The following is a 20,541-nucleotide window of genomic DNA, read 5'->3' on the forward strand; positions in this document are numbered from 1 at the left end:
TTATAACATGGCTGGGGGGATCTCCCTTTACAACCAACACATATTGCCTTTCCAACGGTGTTTAGTTGTTCTACTACGCAAACCAATGTGGCAAAAAATAAACCACTGGCTTCCAATAATACAAAGTAAGATGAAGCTGAATTTAGAAACAAAGGATATCTTTGAATGTGACGATCTTCACACATCTGGAGAACCTGCTGTGTACAAGTTTGGATCAGCTCATCCAGCTTTCTCTCCTCCTCGATAAGAGCGGGCAGCCCTTGATCTTCACCCAAATTCATTTCACTGCCCCTGTGCACACACAAACAGCAATAGAGGACTTACACCATAACAGATTTCACTTTAAAACATCAAATGTTACTACTCATCATGAGGAAATGAAGTCTAGGTAAAGTGGAAATAAATATGTTCCAAATCTGTCCCACCACAGAAAAATGCATTATTAACCACTCAGATAAATTTCAGTAATTAAAAAGATCAGCAAATATATAAAATTAGCTTTCAAAAGAGTGAAAAAATAAGTATTCTCTGCTCTGAAATGCTGGGGGCATGTCAGGTGAAGACACTGAAAGTGTGCCCAATTGCAGAAACGTGCCACCTGCTGTTATCATGGCTGTATTAAGAGAGAACATGTAGGAAAGATGCATTTCTGAGGTGAAGGCATAACTAACAAACTGTAAGCTGTAGATAGTGTAGTAACTCGCAATTAAACAGAAAAACTGGTGCTAATGTGCTATGGATCTACAGGAGCATTTTATCAAACACCACTGTGTGAGATTAGAAATATGGTTTTGGTGTTTATAAAGCTGCTTCTCCTTTGTGTTGTGGTTGAATGAGTGGACAGTGCTCAGCTCCTACACACAGAGCAGACAGTTGCTGTCGCAGCAGTGGGGGCCCAGGAGAAGTGAAAACTAAGACTTGCAGCTGAAGTTTACAATACCAAAGCTTGTTACTGTATGTGCAGTATTACCGTTGTGAGCAAAAAGTCAGTAGGAATAATTTAACGAAACATCTGCTAAACAGTGATAAACCTGCAGAGGAACCCACAATTTCAGCTTTGCCCACAGCCTGCAAGCTTGTAAGGCTAACAGCTAGCATGACTGTGGTGCTCTGTCCAGTGCAGCAGCTGCATGGCTGTTTTCTCCCTCCCATCTATCCCTCAACCAGCTATGGTTGGTTCAGACTCACTCCGCCGCATTCACCCTTCATGTGGGACTTAACGTCAAGTTAAAAAACACAAACAAAACAATAAAAATAAAAATAAAAACACGTTGCATGTCTGTTAATGCCTTGTTTCTGTAGAGAGAATTGTTGTAAGGCTGGACAAGTTGCTATGTCTGCATTTAATATGGGGTCTCTCAATTACACACTTTAGAGTGTTACAAATCACTTTTCATTGGTACATATACTGCCGTTTATCTTTCTATACTTTAGTACTTCTGAACATAACAGAATAAGAACATGAGAATAATACAGTCAAATTAAGTACGAGATGTAGACACTATTAATAATATATACAGATTGGTCAAAATGAAATATCTTTAAACAAAGCATTTATCAGTCTTACTATGCATAGGACAACAAGCTTACTCCAAAATACAGACATCAACTACTACATCCACTCATACTTACAACCATTCGACCGTGTTTTTGGACTTCTTTTTAATGAGGTGGATCCCCTCCAAGACATTGGTGACATCGTAGACACGCCTCTTATGGGCATTGAGCTTCTGGGTGGCTTCATTTAGGTCCAACACCCTGTCAGCAGAGCATCTCAGCAGATCTGCGAACCTCCGTGTCAGGAGACCCAGCGAGGTATCATAGCGTGACTTCTCAAATGGGGGCTTGCCTGCTATGGGACTGGAGGCAGGAGCTGGAAAAACAAATATGTTTGAGAAGCTATAAATGTGACATCTATACAAGACTTCTACCATATTCATCTCTCTTCTGACATTTATCATTCTTTTCTTAGCATGATTTTAAACTGTCAGTGCTTTGTTAGCCATTGCTTCTTCAACAGAACTTGGTGTAGTATGGAGTTTCAGTGTGATGCTAGTGTGCAGTGAAAGAGGCATGCAGCATCAAGTCTGATGAAAGAGAGATTTGGTGCTACTACCTCTCTTGCTCAGCACATTAGTATTTTGAAAATCCTAAATACAAGACAGTACAATATAAAGTCCTACTCTTTCCTCCTCCTTTTTCCTTCTTGGCTTTGTTAGTCCTGCCTCCATCCTGAAGTTCCTGGGGGTCATTGGCTTCCAGCTCCAGCCTTCTCTTTGCCTGAGAAAAAAAACCCATGTACAACTTGTTAAAAGGCAGCATGTGCGTCAAAATGTTTCATATTAGACAATTTAGAACTTTAGTTTGCATTATCTCGTCGTATCCTCCGCCTCGCAAGGCAGCCATTTTGGGCATTAAAAACTTCTCAAGAATCCACTGTATTAACACATAACTTAGCCGCATGTAATTAAAAACAATGAAAACGTACATGAAATATTAAGTTAAGGCTACTATTGGGTTTGTCATGACCTGGAGGCTGGAACTTAGTCTAGCTTCCCTCATCGGTGTGTTTAGCTAGCGTTAGTTGGAGCAACATGACCCCATCCCCCATCCCATGCTTCCCAAGGCTTAAACTGCAGTTTCCCTCTGTCCATAATGAACACACTGCAGTTAGACAACTTACCTGCTTATTCCCACAGAAATTCGATTGTTAAATACTGTACACTAAAACGTGCCAAACTATGTTCCAACAAAGGCGATGTGACGCCTCAGTCCAAAATAAATCACTAGTAAAGTTACCGGAAATACACAAATGCAATCAAAACGTCACGCATGTCGTCTTCAAAATAAAACCGCAAAATTCAAACTCCTTTTCACAAGTTTACCTTCAGGCCGTGGACATGCTATGCCTAGACCCTGAACACGGTTATAAACATAGATTACAACCCATTGCTGTTCAGTCAGTTATAGAGGTCAGCATTACATTATATCATTAAACACTGATGCATACTGTTTTACTGGCAGCGAGAAGCTGACACCTATTCACACTGCTAAAGTTTTGTTTTATTTTAGGTATTAACGTTACATTGTTGTTTTTCACTAGCCCAAAATGCATCTGATATCCTTTTGATAAGAACACTATTAAATGCTAAACTTCGGCCAAAAGCTGAATTTTAATTGCTACATGCCTTTTTCTGTCGATCAATTACTATAAGTATTACTAACTTTCAAATGTACTGCAAAAACTTCAAACTGTTTAGACAAACCACTAGCTAAATAATTTATTCCAAGTGTTTACGTTAAATAACGTGCATTTATTCTGAAGACAAACGTAAAGCTTCCGTCTTTGACTCTGGTAACCATCGTGCGTCTGATGCAGATGATTAGCCTGTCGAGGTAACTTATGTGCTACTAATGTCACTGAACTCATGTATTTGACAAACTACATACCGACCACAAAGCACTCAAATTAATTAAAAAAAATAAACATGCCAATAACAATAAGCTTGTCCTGATGTGTTGTGAAGTCAACATGTCTCTACAACACGGATTGTATTAACGTTTTTGTAAATTAACGGTATGCCTTATATTAGCTTAGCATACCTGGGACCGTGCGAGATGAGATTTCTGCCCTATCCCGGATGTTGAGATTCCAGGGGGTGTATCGTCAGTTCGGTCAGCGAAATGATCCAGACATGAAGAAGTGCTCAAAGTCCTTATGGACGAGCTGCTCTCGAAACACCCCGAGTTGTTATCGACAGAGCCCTCTGCGATCAGGGAAACCCATTTTCTCATGTCGTCGCATTGACTTAAGCGGTTTTACCGTACCAGCTCAACTTTTCCACCGCTTGTACAATGCACACAGAATTGTATTGATCTCATATGACAAGAATTGTTTATAATAACAACATAGATACAAATAGCTTTATGACAGCCAAGCTTCACTGAGACAAACGAGAAACTGCTCGGTGTGCCAAAACTTTGATTCCCCGGGACAGTTTTAAATCCGATTTGGATGTAAACGTCTATTGGCTAGCACTCTGCGTACGTAGCGTGTACGTCTGACGTAGCTATAGCCATCCAATGGCCATAGAGCTCTACAACAAAGTGGGCAGTTCTGTTTTTATGATTAAAATAACATCAGGCTAGTTCGAGATGAACTGCACCTTGCTTGGTCTGCAGACAAGATCAAGTGGTGGCAGTAGGGGCGATGACTCAAAACATTCTGTCTTGCACTCAAGGCAGATAGCTTTACACCAGTCTTCAGTCTGTACGGGAAGTAACAGAGGCGCTCACATCCTATTAGATCTGATTCACATTTAATACTGTCAATACTAAACTTTATAATCTTCTATAAACAGTTGAGAGAGTGCTAACATGCTGATCTATGTTGATTTACATACTATTACTCAAATATTGCGCCTGAAAATGTATTTAGGTTACATTTCTCATATAAAGCCGTCATAATATGAGTCTGCTGCTGTATATGAGCTGGCCAGGCTATATTTGATATAAAACCAAATAAATAAATTCAGAGTGAATTTGATCTGTCAGACATTTAGCCTGAACTGCTTCACCTCCTTACAGATGTCATTTTAAGAATCTTCACATCCCACTTACCAAAAGCTTTTGTCACTTAACATTTAAGGAATTCAATCAGATGAATACCAATTTAAAGACATTTTAAGCAAATTTCTTAGGTGTTTAACAAAAGCAAACTATAAATTAACTGTTTACTGTGTATTCCAAATGTGTCAATTTAAATTTTCATTGCTGTATATTGATCAGGGTTTGCATTTACAGTGTAGTTGATATAGCCAAAAGCTTTAATTCAGACATAAGATCTGACAATAACTAGCATACATTTTATAAAGATAAAAAACCTAGATATTAAACTTTATTTATAATGTCAAATGAAAAAGGGACAATGTGGGACCGTGGTTGTAGGATTGGGACAGTTAAAGGTAGGATTCAGAACAGCTGTAGGACACAGACAGAAAAATTACTTTGAGCCCCAGAGTGAGGAACAGGATGCTACCTTCAGTGCCCCTCTGAGAGCAGCCAGTATTTGAATAAAAATGCTTTGAAAAATGTCAGGACATAGTCAGCAGATTACATTTCCCTCTGCACCCACTAACCCAAGGGTTCCTCATCACTTATCCCAATTTAACCAGTGGGTGGAACTGTATATTAACCTCCTCTGGAAATACAGGACATACTATACACGACCATAAAATATAAACTTTATATAGTTTAAGCTCAAATAACAATTAAAGACTACAAGCAAGAAAACATCATTTGGTATAAAGGCTTCCTGCAATGGATATTCATGTGCATCAATTTCACAGAATGTATACAGTAGTAGGTAGGCCATAATTACCTTCCTAAGAATCATACAAGGGTTAAGATAAAGTGGTGAAACCTCATCATAAAAAAAGCAAATCAAACAAAATTTTTTCTCAAATCCACACAATGCTGGCAGAACAACACAAATGACTAGTTTTACACTTTACATGTGTGCTAGATAACACACACTTAAGTCACATAAGTCACTCAATCATATATATGTACTTTACATTTACAACCAAGTGGAAAAAGTCAGTTCAGTCATCATCATCATCAAACTTGATCTTCTTTCCTTGGAAGGCCAGGATTTGTCCTTGCTGCGCCTTCCTTCTCTTACTGGCCTCCCAGGATGGGTGCAGTGCCTGATGGGAAAACATACCTTTACCCCTGTGATCCTTGTGCACTGTAACATCACCTCTGCTCTGGCCCCTACCTCTGCCAACAAAGGCAGAGCTCTTCTCCTCCATCTCAGGATGTCTAACTTCAGGGCAGTGCTTGCTGTACCCAGACCCTGAAATTCCTTCTTTTCCTTTACCCTGCTTTGCAAACTTCGGTTGTTTACTAAAATCTCTAGTTAGACCACTACCACCCTTCGGTTTGCCCTGGCTCCTGAATTTATCCACGCCTCTCCCTCTGCCTGCAACTCCTCCCCGACTGTGCTTAGAACCAGAGAGGGAAGAACAGAAAACAGATTGCAGGGAGGTAGCTTTAGACTTCAGCCTTGACCTAAGCTCATCAAGTTCACTCTGAACCTTATCTGAAGTTTTCCCCTTCTCTGGCGAGTCCTTTCTCACGTCATAATTCTTCTCACCTTCCTCCTCTCCTTCTATGCTTTTCTGCTTCTTCTTCTTCTTGAATTTGCTCACTTTTCCTATAAAGAAGTCATCATCGTCGCTCTCCTCTGAGTGGGAGGACTGCTTGTGGAAACGCTCCTCTGTGCTGTCATCAAAGTACTCTTTCTCTTCATCATCTGATGACTCTAAATCACTCTCTTCATCATGGGATCTTTTCTGGAATGGAGGTGCAGGACTGAAATTGGGTTTCTTTTCTCCATCTTTACTTTGAGGTTTATCTTTCACATCATTTACTTGACTGCTTTTTAATGATACTGGTTTTACACTCTTAGACTTTGGCATGTCTTTCTTTTGAACATGAGCAGTATAGGCTGACTGAGTTTCTTTCCCTGTTTCCCTTTCATATTCAACAACAGATGCATCTTTAGTGTCTTTACCAATAGCATCTCCTTCCTCATTGTCCACCACGTTCTTTTGCTCCACTGTATTTTCCTCCTCCTCTTTCTCACTCTTTCTGTCTCCACTTCTCTCTGGTGACCGTGGGTTCACCTTTCCAATCTGATTTTGCACCTTCTCCTTCCCTCCTTGCTTTCTACCCTTCATTCGCTCCTCTTTGAAGGCTTTCACACCAGCTTTGATGTCCTCGATCTTTTTGCTGAAGTGAGGGTGGGTGGCGATGCGAGCTATAGCTCGGTCAGAAATTGAGGACTTGGGATTTTTACACACCTGGTCAAAGTTGAGGTTCTTCTGCAAGGCTGTCTTGGTCACCTGTAAATTGGAAAATCAATTAGATAATTATCAAATAATTAAACAAGCAAACAAACAAAAACATTTAATTTGATGACAAAATGTTTTTACCATTTTAAAAAGGGTAATACATGACATATTACTTCATTTATTTGAATTTGTCCAGAAAATATTTCAGAATTCATTCTGAAATGTATGAATACAAAGAAGTTAATATAAAACCTACCAAGTCTGGTATGAGGCCCTTCATAGCATGGATATCCTCCAGCAATCTGCCAGCTCTCCTATGATTCCTTTCAATTTCCATCTCATTCCCCTTCTTCTTTTTCAGGGCACCAATCTGACGTGTCAGCTTCCTGATGATCAAAGCCCTCACCCGCTTCACCTCCTTCCTCATCTTCACCACCTCGTTGTTGAGGTTTAGGACATCAGCCTGCTTTTTCTCTTTACATTGAGCAGTTAATGGAATATTTTCCTCAGTTTTATCTGAGGCCAGTGGCATTACTACTTGTTCATCCTCGTCTTTATCTCCTTCTTCCTCACTTCCGACCTCATCTTCTCCTTCTTCTTCCTCTGGCTGTGGCACCCTTTCCTCCATCTTACGCTCGGTGTGCATCATCTGTTGAAACCCATTTTAGATTGGTAAATAACTGTAAATGTAACGCTGGGAAATACCACAGCATTAATATAAAATAGCTCAAAAGAGACTGCACACGTTTATTTAAAGGTTTCTTTCATTAATTTTCATTTCTTAAGACGTGGATCCTGCTGCAGTTTCCTATCAAGAAAAGACCACAACATGCATGCGCACAACGATTTATCGAAATTATGATTAGATTGATATGATGTCGCAGCTGAATAAACAGGAGATGACATGGATATGTGCAGGAGCAAAAATGCTGTTTTGTGAATCTCGTGTAGCGTTATAGTGTTACCTGAGAGTTACAAGATAATCACCACTGCCAAAACAAACGTGGTAAGCATGCATACGTTTTACCATGTATCGTTAACGCTACATGTAATCTTATATTATGTGCCATTGACGTTAACATAAGAAGATACGGTACATAATGTAAAGTAAATTAGATTACGGGAACCCGTTTCTATCACACTTACCGTTCAGAAATTCATTTTAAAAACCTAAAACTGAGAGACACAACTCAACTCGGTGAGAGCAGCCATGTTTCATACGTCTATTCTGACGTCGTGACATCAGACGTTACTAAGAGGACGTAATGTGTCGTGAAAAGGGGAGGGCTTTTCGCGGACTGTTTTTATTTATTTCTTTGTTTCCTGGGCATAAAACAACAACAATGGTGGATAATTGAAGAAGTGTGGATATCAGGATGAGCGAATGACATTTCCAGTTGCTGTTACCAGACCGATATCATAAGTGAATCAACAGGGGGAGGATGAAGCGGCGCAATGCGGACTGCAGCAAACTCCGACGGCCGTTAAAACGGAACCGAATCACCGAGGGTATATATAGCAGGTACAAAAAAGGGGCTGGAGGGACGTTATTGTATAACAATGGCGCCTCTACATATGTCAAGACGGGGCTGGCCGCCTCTGCTACATTTATATTTAAGTACGGTTTGGTTTTGCGCTACAAAAGAAGTAAAATGAGCATACCCGCATATTCTAAAAATTATAGGCCTTACCTAACATTACTTGTGTGGCATCTCGTACATAATTTGTCCCTAGCTAGGTAGTTAAATTCAAATTCTGGCTCAATTCAAATGAAAGGTGGCAGTGAGACTCTGGGCATTCAGTGTGGATTATAAAACAGCCCGCTTAATGAACAGCTTTTCGGATAAAAGAAGCAATATTAAGAACTAGTGACAAAAATCAGTTTAGAGCATGAGATGACAGCGACAATGTCAGAAGCGCTCGTTTTGAAGTCAGGGTGACGCTGACGGCGGGACGCTAACCCATGCTTTGTCTGGCAGGGTCTAAATGAAACAATGCCCATCAGAGCAGACAGGGCTAACCGGACTATAAAGACCACACACATTCATTCAGGAGATTTAAGCCTTTTCCTATACATTGACTTATGGCAAGCCAGGAAAGGGAGACCAGCTGTGTTATAAGTAACATGTCCAGACATGTATCTCTATACTTAGTCTTAACCTCTCACTACCTCTATCTGTCACTTGCCTGTATGTCTCTGAACCCATATTGTATTTCAGTTTTCTGATCATAGAAACATGTTTAGATTTGTATGCATCCTCTCAGTTAAGATGGGTTTTACCTGCCTTCAATCTTTGTATCAACTTAAGGTAACACTGTCAGCAAGTCACACTTCAAATGTTATTATAACTACTGGTGCTGTGTAAATCTGGTGTCCAACTGCCTACCATGATACCATCCTAATCCTTGATAAGCCATCTCTTGCGCCTCCTCTTTGTCTCTTCCTTGTGTCTCTCTGTTTAACATTTTTCTCCACATTTCTTCCCCATCTTCTCTTTTCCCACAGTACATTCCTGTACCTGAAGTTCCTGGTAGTGTGGGTGTTAGTACTGCTGGCGGACTTTGTGCTGGACTTCCGGTTTGAGTACCTGTGGCCCTTCTGGCTATTCATTCGAAGTGTGTATGATTCCTTCAGATATCAGGGGCTGGTAAGAGCTTGTGTGTTTGACCCTGACCTCATTGCCCATGCTGAAGGTCACCTGGAGCACTATTTGATTAATGTGTGAGTGTATTGTAGACATTACCCTATTTTTGCACAGTTGTTATGTCATTTTTAATTGTCTGTCTTCTTTCTACTCAGGCTTTCTCTGTCTTCTTCGTATGTGTGGCATTTACATCAGACATCATCTGTCTCCTCTTCATCCCTGTCCAATGGCTGTTCTTTGCTGCCAGCACCTACGTATGGGTTCAGTATGTATGGCACACAGGTTAGTCCAGATTTGATATAGATTGTTTTTTATCTCTGCCAGCCAAAGGGCCGCATTCACCACAAAGACTCAGTTCACAAGAAATTCAAAGCTGCCAAGTTTCCACAGTGCTAGACCCAAGAGAGCAATTTTTTTTCCTTGTCTCTTACGCTCACACAGAGAGAGGAGTCTGTCTACCCACTGTATCACTGTGGATCCTGTTTGTGTATATTGAAGCTGCCATACGGTTCAAAGACCTGAAGAACTTTCATGTAGACCTGTGTCGACCCTTTGCTGCTCACTGGTAAATGTCATTTATTGTCATAGTATATTCTGGAGAGCAACTTTAAAAAAATAAATAAATTTGACCACATTTCACTGCCTATGTTATAAATCTACTCCACCGAGAAACAGAGAGAGAGAGAGAGCAATGGTGGTCAAGCAAGCTAGCGTGTGAATGAAGAGACAGAGCAGCACTAGTAAAACAAAGCAACAAATCAGAGAAATTAAATGTTATTTTTTGATTGTTTTCACAGCGGTTTCTAAATTACAAATAAACATGACCACACCTCCACACAACTCTGTGGGAAGGATTTTATGTGAATGCAGCCAGAGCGCAGGCTTCTACTGTGAATGATCTCTGCCCTGCACCTTGTGTGTGTAGCCACGTCCCTGCCACAGCTCCACTTAAGCAATGTTTACATATATCTTTCTGGAGAATCCCTCTCCTTACACTGCCACCAGGATGAAAGCTTACAAAAGTATTAGATGTGGTCAGTTCTGCCGTATGAGAGGTGATGTTAGCTACCTAATGCTGATCACTGCAGTCTATGTTCTGACAAGGCAGTAATACTTTGGTCATGTTAACACAATATCTTATGACATAAATCTAAACAAAACAGTTTTTCCAACATCTGTCTAGCAGTGTGGCTAAACATACCTCGTAAAAATAAGTGGAGGGTGGGGCAATAATACCATGCTTTGGGCGGTCCTCTAAGGATATGACGCCATGTGGAAACTATGAATTGGAAGTTTATTGTCAGTGTTACACTTCACCTTCCAGTATTGGCTATCCAGTGGTGACTCTGGGCTTCGGCTTTAAGAGCTACGTTAGCTACAAGATGCGACTGAGGAAACAGAGGGAAGTGCAAAAGGAGAATGAATTCTATATGCAGCTTCTACAGCAGGCTTTACCGCCAGAGCAACAGATGCTGCAGAGACAAGAAAGGGAGCAAGAGGAGGGTGAGACACACACACACACACACACACACACACGCACAAATCTTTTTGCACTACTTCATTACAGATGTAAAACACTACACATACTCTGTAGCGTGAAGAAGCAATAATTACTGTGGAAATGGTCCACCAAAACTAATAACACTAATGAACAAGGATGACGGGGCTGTTTAGGGACTGTTATGAGATGTAAATACCAGATGACGTAACGTGCATGTACATAAATGTTCATTTGCTGGATTAATGAATCAGGGGCATACAGTCTGTTTTCTCAACATTCTCATGTCTGACATTGTGATGCAATAGATGCCTCTTGTTTAACTCCCCCTCACCCCCATTTTCAGACAGTCTCAGTCCAGTTGTTTAGTTTGCACCACAGGTGGACTGACAGCTTTTCACACCACCAACAAACTTAACAGGCAAATGCACCAGAGATTATTTGATTGCACCAAAGACATTAGATATTAAAGCACCTCATGGTTTGTAGGTAAAAGAAAGCAGGAACGTATTCCTGTATCAGCCTGCTGTCATGAGGCTGTTTATTAAGTCTTGTAAGGGATTTTCTTTGTTTTCTATCGGTCTCTGTTTCATTCAAATATGTTTATAGTTTATTTTGGTATTTGTGATAAATCTGTCTAGAATGTTTTCATATGCCTTATAAATGCTTTCTACATTCTTTTCCTTCCAGTGGCTTTAACTAAAGGGGTCTCAGAGGTAGAACCCCCAGTAATATCCCAAAACGGAGCACCTTCTGGAAAGAAAAGCATGCCAGTCCCGTTACCAGAACTGGAGTACCGGGAAAAAGGGAAGGACAGTACTGTGAAAGAGCGTGAGGGTAAAAAACAAAACACAATTGGAATCAATAACAACAGTATTATACACGTACTGGACTCCAAACTAGGGGAGACAGAGTATATTGAGAACTATGTTGGGGCAAAGAGACTGAATAATGACCTGGCAGGAGAAAACACACATGCAGATACTAATACAAACACTGCTACGAAAGAGGAAATGGGTGGGACAGGGAAGAACTACAAAAATGCCACTGGAGGTGGGGGCAACATTTCCAACTCATCTCCACGGAATCACAGCTCTACAAATGGCAGCATACCACCAGGTTCCTCAACCAATAAGAATGAAAAGAAGCAGAAGGGTTCAGGGAAGGGCCAGAAGGATCCTGTGGAGAACTGCATCCCTAACAACCAGCTGGGCAAGCCAGACGCTCTAGTACGGTAAGAGAAACACTGTTCTGCTGCTCCAAACAAACAAGCTTCTCTTACCATATAATCCTGTCAGTGTTGGTGCATGTTTTGTTGTGTCTTATCTTGCTTTTGGTTTCTGTGTTGTATAAATTACTCTTTATTGAAGGATTCCAGCCAGTACAACTCTGCTAACTCTGAAAGTCACCACTCTTCATTTTATAACCAAATAATGTTTGTTAGTTTTGTGGTTTCCTAAGTTTTCCAGTAAGTGTTATGATGACCCTCTTATCTTCTTGTGTGAAAGGCTGGAGCAGGATGTGAAGCGCCTGAAAGCAGATCTTCAGGCCAACAGGCAGTTGGAGTCGGAGCTACGGGGGCAGCTTTCCTCTCTAAGCGGCCAGGACCGCAGCCTTCGCTCTGAACTAGGCCAGCTGCGCCAGGACAATGAGCTGCTACAGAACAAGTGGGTGCATGTACAGTTGACTCACAATGTTAACTCACCATATCTCTTGACAACATTTTTCTTTAGTTGCTATAGAATGGTGATTTTCTTTGAGATACTGGTATACATTATGGAAAGATGAGACATCACTTAATGGTTAGTAAAGAGCCATGAGATGCTTCATGTTGTATGTCAGCCACAGCACATGAGTCAAGTACTGGTTTTTGGATATTTTTGGGTGCATCTGTGGGAGGCACAAATGCGACTTGCTCCATCACAAAACTTTCTTTCAGGCAAAAAGACAAACTGTAGCACTACAAATGCATTTTACTAGAACAGGTGAAGTATTTTATTTCATACTTTTCTTGTTTTTTTTATCACTATCTAGCCTGTGTTTTACATTTGTGCTCCAGGTTAGCTTGATAGACAACTGTTTAGATGAATGTTACGGGCAGTTCAGTGATGTAGTACTACACTTCCACACAGCTGGGGTTATTTTTTCAGACATCAGAAAGCTCTTTCCAGTGTCAGAGAAGACATTTACAACTATTTTTACAAGCTTCATGACCCTTCTGTATAAAATTGGTGGAGTACCCTTTTAAAATATGAAATAGTCCACAAAGGCAGTAACTGATTTGTGAGTATTTCTTTAGATTTGTATATTAAATCTAAAGTACAATGTTTAAAAACTGAGGCACTTCACATCTCCAGCAGGTCTCAGGACATCCCTTAGACTCATGTAGTAGTAGTAGTTTCTCTGATCTTGAAAGTTGAATTATGCTGTAGGTAGTTTATCTCATTTATTTGAATCTTTATTAGTGACTAATAGGTTTTGTAACAAGAGAATAAGACTTAAGAGTCTACAGCCATGTAAGCAGATTATTTTTGCCAGCATTCCACTGCCACCGGGAACTGTGCTGTACCCATATCATACCAGGGTTTGCGTGTTTTCATTGTCTCAGAAATGGACCCTGTCCAGCTGAAAGTGAGCAAGATCTGTTCTTGTTGCACCAAAGACAGCAACATGACGTACTTTGAAAGAGCAATGCTCATGATGTGCAGTAAAACACAACCATACATTGAACCATGTGGCCTGGGTCAATAACTGGCCAGCTGGCCTGAGGTTCCTGGTAGCAGTGGAATGATGGTCTTATACCCCATTTCTTTAAATGGACAGATCTGAATAACGACGGAGTCCATCTTTCATGATGTTAGTACTGGTTTATTTTAAAAATATGTAAATAGAGATTACAGAACACAATCCGGTTGTTCCTTCCTCCAGAAACACACACACTCTGGCTGCTGGAGAGAGAAGCTCCCGGAAACACAGAGCCTAATACGTTTATCAGTTTTTGGGCTAATCCCTTACACAGATGAAGTCCGTCCAGCAGACTCCACAGGCTTTGAGCAGCAGTGTGTTACCTAGTCATAACAAAATGAGGAAGCTCAATGTGTGTGGATGTTGTTATGTGGTGTGTAACTAAAACAATCATTCAGACATAAATCTTAACACAAGATTAATACAAGAAAACATCTTGTGTCAAGGTACACTTATCAGAATCAACATTGTCTTCTAACCTTGAAGCAAAGCAGACTGGAGCAGACTTTGAATCTTACTAAACTGCATTACTAATACATTAATGTCTAATAATTATATGACTAATTTATAAATTTCTAACAATGGCGTTTGTGTGCTAACTTTTTGCATGCTAACTTTTGCTAATTACTTAGCACTACAAACAAAGTACAGCTGAAACTGATTGGATTATCATTAGTTTGTAGGTATTTGGTATTAGACACACTGAAATTTTAATTGCCTGAAGGCACTAAATGAAAAGTTAACGGACCACCAAAATTATCACAGTTCATCCCAAGGGGGACATGAATATGTACAGAAATGAACTGAAATCCATCTAGTAGTTGTTTAGATACAGCATGTCACTATCAAATAAAAATTCTGTGTTGTAATACAGCAAAGTTAGTAGGATACCTTAACTGGGGAACATGGCTGTCTGTACCAAATGTTGTGCCAGTTCATCCAGTACATGTTGAAATATTTCACAGTATAAATGAAAACTCTGACCAGCAGATAGTGCTGGATAAAAATTTTAGAGATCATCAGAGTAATATGACAACGGCCAGGTTCAAAGTGTTAGAAGTTAACAAATCAGTCAGATAATTATTAGACTTTAATTTGTTAAACTTCAATGTGTTAGTAATGTAGTTTAGTGAGATTCAAAGTCTGCTCTAGTCTGCTCTGCTTCAAGGTTAGCAGTAAGCCATGACACCAATTGTTTTCTTGTATTATTCTTGTGTAAGAATTATGTCTGAATGAATGTTTTAGTTACACACCACGTAACAACACACACGCACATGGAATTCTTCATTTTGTTATGTCCAGCTGCTCCAAGCATGTGTGTTCTGTAATCCTTTTATTTATATATCTATATATAGATAGATATTTTTTGTAAATAAACCAGCACTAAAATCAAGAAAGATGGACTCCTTCCTTACTCAGATCTGTCCAGTAAAAGAACTGGGGTATAACAAAAGGATAGATTAAAAAAAACAATGCAGGAAACAGTTTTGTCTAAATACCAATCCAAATACTCAGTTCCTTCTTGTCCTGATGTTCGTCTGTCTTATGGTGCAACTTGTTTGACCTACTCACACTTCAGGCTCCACAGTGCTGTCCAGGCCAAGCAGAAGGATAAGCAGATCATCTCCCAGCTGGAGAAAAGGCTTAAGGCTGAGCAGGAAGCCCGGGCCCTGGCTGAGAAACAGCTGGCTGAGGAGAAAAAGAGGAAGAAGTTGGAGGAAGCCACTGCTGCCAGAGCTGTAGCTTTAGCTGCTGTCACCAGGTACTCATTAGATAGCTATTAGGAATTTTCCCTCTTACAAACAACTGAAAATCTGACTGAGGAAGTCAGTGAATGTCATTGCATGGAATAAAAGATTTTTTTTACCAGCCTTTGTTCCTTCTGTCTGTTGATTCATCAACCTTTCTTGACTTTTTTACTCTTAAATGTGCCGTTTCTCTCTGCTATCCACCAGAGTTGAGTCCACTGATTCTCTGCGCGGTCGTATCAGAGAACTGGAGACCGAGTGTAAGAAGCTCAGCATGGACATGAAACTTAAAGAGGAACAGATTAGGGATCTGGAGAGCAAATGTCTGGTAGGACTGTTAACATAATGTTTCATTTTAGTAAGCTGAAAAAAAACTTAGAAAAAGTCAACTGGATTAGATTTCTAGGTCGAAGATGTTTCACCTCTCATCCAAGAGGTGTTGAGTATCGGTGAGAGTTGTTACCTGTCTTTGAATCCTTCCCTGTCGACCGACGCCTATTGTCCTGGTGGGCATGTTTGGGCAGAGATCTCAAAACAGGATTATAGATGGATGACAAGTTGTGTCTTAGTCCACCACCCCAATTTACTGGGCTATAACGACTCAGTCATTAAGGGACATTGTTGGCCCTCAAAGGACTGAAACACCACCGAGGGGGATAAATATCTCCGGCTCAACACCAGTCAGTCAGAACTGAAGAAGCCTCTTGGATGAGAGGTGAAACATCTTCGACCTAGAAATCTAATCCAGTTGACTTTTTCTAAGTTTTTTTTTTCAGCTTGCTATGACCTGGATGACTGAGAATCTGCACAGACATGTTTCATTTTAGTGAATGGAAACTTACTAGGTGTTGTACCCGGCACTTTTAACCATGCTAACTCAGAGACGAAGCAGCCTGAGTAACTTCAAAACAGTGCTGATTTATTCAATGAACACAGGTAAAAATTAACATTACACCGTCAGGTATCTTGCACCTCCAACATGCACGCAGGAAGCTGAAAGATGAAAGACCCCGAACCATAACAGGCCTATAAATTATATCACTTCGGGCTAGCCCCATACTACTCAGGGACATCAAACCGTGACGTCTCCCGGTGCCAGCTTTGCAGCTGACCATAGCAGTAGTCATAACATGAAGAAAATCAATGTGTGATTGTCTGTTGATTGTGGTGTGTAGCTAAAAACATTCTAACATGACCTCTAGTGACATGTCATGACATTAAACATAAGAACATATTATGGCTATGGCTACAGTTAAAGACATAATAATAATAATACTAAACATCCTGTTTTCTAACAGTCATCAACTTTCTATCTAGTTATCCTTGACCATAAGCAACCTGCTGCAACTCATGAGCATGACTAAGCATTTAACAGCCTGAGCTAGACATCCTGTCTACTCTAAACATTTCTAATACATCAAGTATCTAACCAATGTCTATCTGACTAAAAATACCTAACATAGGTCAGTAAAAAGATTAGCAATTACATGATCTAAATACTGTGAATGTAGTTGGCAGTGCGTTCCTAAGGTCAATGTGGTAACGAAATGTGACCTAAAATTATATGCCAGTTTGAGTTATTGATGTAATTAAATAAAGAGACCCTATGTGCCTTCTGAGTGCATCTAGCTATATTTAGAAAACAAGCTCAGTGTAGTTTCTTATCATAACTTTTGGTTCATGAAAAAATATACAAAAGAGGTAAATTTTTGTAATGTGACCATTTTTATCTCATTTCCCATTCAACATCATTCCACTCCTGTCACTTATAGGAGCTGCGGAAATATAAAGAGAATGAGAAGGACACAGAGGTGTTGATGTCAGCGCTATCAGCCATGCAGGAGAAGACCCAGCATCTGGAGAACAGCCTGAGTGCTGAGACCAGGATCAAGCTGGACCTCTTCTCTGCCCTGGGAGATGCCAAGAGGCAGCTGGAGATAGCTCAAGGTAGATGCTGACTTGGGAGATGTGGTGATACACCCATGTTATAAAACTGCCACAGAGAACAAAATAGCATTGAGTAAACGCACACCAAAGCATAACATCAGGCAGCCATTTAATACCTAACTCCTCTGGCTAACAATGTCTGACCTGGTACTGCAACCTAATACCTAAACATTATTACTGTATTTCTACTTCTGCACACAGAATTGGCAAACCACTGCCTTTACCACAACACCACAGAGCCCCAACTAAACAGTGTTTCCAGTCATTTGATAACCTGCTTGATGTATCATACATGTCTTCTTGGCTACCACATACCATTCCCAAATTAATGTTTTTAAAATAAATGACCCATTTATAATGACAAAAGCTTTGCCTGTTACAGATTATATAATGTTTGGTCATGTTAAAACAGACCTGTGTCCAACAGGTAACTTGAAGTCAGGAATTCAAATGCAAAATATAAATTTTACAATATATTGTAAAACCTCAAAGGATAACATATATGAGTTTGTATGTTTTTGTTATTTTCCACAAATTCCATGGAGAGTAAAACCAACAATAAAATCTGTATGCTCATTATAATGTCAGTGGCACCAGAACCCTGTGCTGTAAAGCTCCTGTGTTGTCCAAAATCTGTTCAATTATTAAAAACACACCACTGTGTGGTGAGTATACAAAATTCATTGTTGGTTTTAGTCTCTGTATCGGAGGTTTTGGAAATAACAAAAGCATAGAAATTCACTGACCTTATCCTTTGAAACTGACTATGCAGTCTTCTCATCTTTGCCATTCAGTTTCACACATCCCCAACCAGATATTTAGAAAATACAGCATAAAAATCACTTCGGTGTAAACAAAGACATATTTAAGAAACATTGTATGTTAAATAGTTAACCATAATGAGAATAGGAATACATTATACCTTATGCTGGATAGAAAGGTACTGTAGATACTGGGACGCTTCATGATGCGCAAATGTAACAGATGTACACATGTGCATTCCCTGCTATGTCATGTCAAAATGCAGGAATGTTTAGAGTAGGGCTGACATTTGATAGGATTTTATCTGCTCTGAATCCACTTGCCAATCTGCTTTTTTACTTGTCATCTGTCTTTTTTTTTTCTTGCCAGTGTGTAGTCCAGACAGAGGGACAAAAGAAACTAAAGTAAACAAAGAACATGAATGAAAGGTTCAGGAAAGGGATTGGCTGCAGAGCTTGGAACACATCCAATATGGACCTGGCTATCAGAACCTGTCAGTACTTGAGAGAAAGCTCTGCACTGTGAACAGTCAACTAATACTACAGTAGCAGGTTAACTAGTACAAGGCTCATTAGCACGTGAGAGTCCTTACATACACTAACTGGCTGAAAAATACTACTGGGCTTGCATCACTGCCGTCCTAAAGGTGGTTGAGATATGAGACAACACAAATTAGTCTGCGTCAGCAACTTTGCCACATTGTATACATCAGGGGTGTCAAACTCAATCTCACAGGGGGCCAAAACTCACTTTAGGTCGCGGGCCGAACAGGATAAAAATTTATTGAACAGACTAAAACTAAATGTTTTTTGAACATAAATATGAATCAAAACAGACAGGATACAATATTATTCCAACATAAATAACCTTGAACTTAAAATTACCAACCGTATTTCTGCTAAGGCTTAGTACATTAACAAACACCTGCTTTTTATCTGGACACCAGACGTCTCACACTTTCATCATGCAGCTCTTCAGAAACTCTCCCTCGGTAAATGTCCAGGGCTGATTTTCTCCTCTGCTCCAATAAAACTTGTTTTCACAGCAGCTTCACTGTGTGATTTGGCTTTGGTGAAAACTTCTGCTGTGATGTCAGATTCCTCTTCAACTCCTCTACCTTCTGTAGCTTCTGCTCTGCATTCACGTTTTTCAGCTTGTCCTGATGTTTTGTCTCGTAGTGCCGTCTTAGGTTATATTCCTTAATTACAGCCACATTAGCTCCACAAATAAGACACACGGGTTTACCGACAATGTCAGTAAACATATACTCAGCCTCCCACCGGTTTAGAAAGGCTCTGTTTTCAGAATCAATTTTTCTCTTGGCCATTGTTAGGTAGCCCATCGTTCAGTAAGGCAGCTGTTGCGCTGCATTATGGGATTTGTAGTTTGTGTGTTATTGGCACTTCATATCGCGGGCCATTAAAAAAAAGATATATAAAATTATCTTGCGGGCCGGATGTAATTGTACGCCGGGCCGGATGTGGCCCGCAGGCCTTGAGTTTGTCACGTGGTATACATAGTAGTAGCAACTTCTTACTAATCAGTAACCAGGAGTACTTGATTACAGTATTAGATCTTTATATGTTTTTGAATTGGTATACTGAAGTAATTTGATTTGATAAGATCTTAATTAACAAGTTCTCAATTAATTTTCCACAAAATGCATTATGATAAATAATATTGTGATATAAATGTATATAAACTTTCAAACTGAATTAAATGGGCCAATGAGTGGTAAAGACTAACTCTATCCATGCAGTCAGGTATACCATTTTATCTCCCAAAGTCACAGTCAGCTACAGAACAGCATTTCTACAGGTGTCAGGAATTCAATTTAAAAATTTGTTTCAGAACAAATGTCTCACTACTCTGCTCTGAACGCTGTGATACAAACATCTTTGTTGCCTCCATCTCATCCAGGCCAGATCCACCAGAGGGAGCAGGAGATTGCAGAGCTGAAGCAAAAGATAGCAGAGGTGATGGCAGTGATGCCCAGCCTGTCCTACTCATCAGACAGCAGCAACCTCAGCCCCGTCACCCCACACTACTCCTCAAAGTTCATGGACAATAGTCCCTCCTCTCTGGACCCCAACGCCTCAGTCTACCAGCCCCTCAAAAAGTGACTCTGACTACCACACTTTTTTGTCAGACAGAACTTTTTCTCTTTCTTTATTTGAATTTACCCAGCCCTGACAGTTTTTGCACTGTTAACATATCACACAGTGCACAAAGCCCCTCCATACACATGTGTATTTGGGATCATTTTGTTGTTCTATTATTAGAACTCTTAATTTGAGGGGGTTGTGCACAAAATATTTTTTTTGGGGGGGGGGGGGGGG

General features: G+C 40.1%; 3 protein-coding genes across 4 annotated transcripts in view; 1 reads left to right on the forward strand and 2 right to left on the reverse strand.

Moving 5' to 3' along the window:
• The window catches only part of LOC109970528 (transcription factor E2F3-like), a 6,958-nt gene extending 2,969 nt beyond the window's left edge, over positions 1–3,989 (reverse strand). The window contains exons 1-4 of the mRNA XM_020618112.1: positions 3,604–3,989; positions 2,184–2,280; positions 1,633–1,873; positions 160–291 (exon numbers count right to left, since the gene is read on the reverse strand). Coding sequence (XP_020473768.1) covers positions 160–291; positions 1,633–1,873; positions 2,184–2,280; positions 3,604–3,795 — 662 coding nt within the window. The 5' untranslated portion in view covers positions 3,796–3,989. The remainder of the gene's footprint in view (positions 1–159; positions 292–1,632; positions 1,874–2,183; positions 2,281–3,603) is intronic.
• A 1,242-nt stretch (positions 3,990–5,231) lies between these two features.
• srfbp1 (serum response factor binding protein 1) lies at positions 5,232–8,090 on the reverse strand. 2 transcript variants are annotated; one of them, XM_020618102.1, is made up of 4 exons: positions 8,004–8,090; positions 7,114–7,506; positions 5,595–6,908; positions 5,232–5,560 (listed from the first exon to the last, which is right to left on the reverse strand). In XM_020618102.1, the coding sequence occupies exons 2-3, from the start codon at positions 7,504–7,506 to the stop codon at positions 5,604–5,606; spliced, it is 1,698 nt and encodes a 565-aa protein (XP_020473758.1). In that variant the 5' UTR covers positions 8,004–8,090; the 3' UTR covers positions 5,232–5,560; positions 5,595–5,603. The 2 variants fall into 2 exon arrangements, with proteins under 2 accessions (XP_020473758.1, XP_020473757.1); XM_020618101.1 differs by having other exon boundaries at positions 5,232–6,908.
• A 190-nt stretch (positions 8,091–8,280) lies between these two features.
• Positions 8,281–20,531, forward strand: maco1a (macoilin 1a). The gene is made up of 11 exons (XM_020618100.1): positions 8,281–8,379; positions 9,364–9,505; positions 9,658–9,784; positions 9,944–10,067; positions 10,827–11,005; positions 11,691–12,234; positions 12,509–12,667; positions 15,325–15,507; positions 15,701–15,821; positions 17,266–17,440; positions 20,123–20,531. Exons 1-11 carry the CDS (start codon positions 8,300–8,302, stop codon positions 20,323–20,325), a joined length of 2,037 nt encoding a protein of 678 aa, XP_020473756.1. The 5' UTR covers positions 8,281–8,299; the 3' UTR covers positions 20,326–20,531.
• The last annotated feature ends 10 nt before the right edge of the window (positions 20,532–20,541 follow it).

The sequence above is a fragment of the Monopterus albus genome, unplaced genomic scaffold, assembly GCF_001952655.1.
Source record: "Monopterus albus unplaced genomic scaffold, M_albus_1.0 scaffold200.1, whole genome shotgun sequence".
NCBI lineage: Eukaryota > Metazoa > Chordata > Actinopteri > Synbranchiformes > Synbranchidae > Monopterus > Monopterus albus.

Bases quoted from the DNA above. Each gene is read 5' to 3' on its own strand.
- srfbp1 (XM_020618102.1), bottom strand. From the start codon at position 7,506: ATGATGCACACCGAGCGTAAGATGGAGGAAAGGGTGCCACAGCCAGAG. The intron at 6,909-7,113 runs GTAGGTTTTATA...TCCAATTTACAG, and splicing joins AGGGCCTCATACCAGACTTG to GTGACCAAGACAGCCTTGCA.
- maco1a (XM_020618100.1), top strand. From the start codon at position 8,300: ATGAAGCGGCGCAATGCGGACTGCAGCAAACTCCGACGGCCGTTAAAA. The intron at 9,506-9,657 runs GTAAGAGCTTGT...CTTTCTACTCAG, and splicing joins CCTTCAGATATCAGGGGCTG to GCTTTCTCTGTCTTCTTCGT. The intron at 12,668-15,324 runs GTGGGTGCATGT...CTCACACTTCAG, and splicing joins AATGAGCTGCTACAGAACAA to GCTCCACAGTGCTGTCCAGG.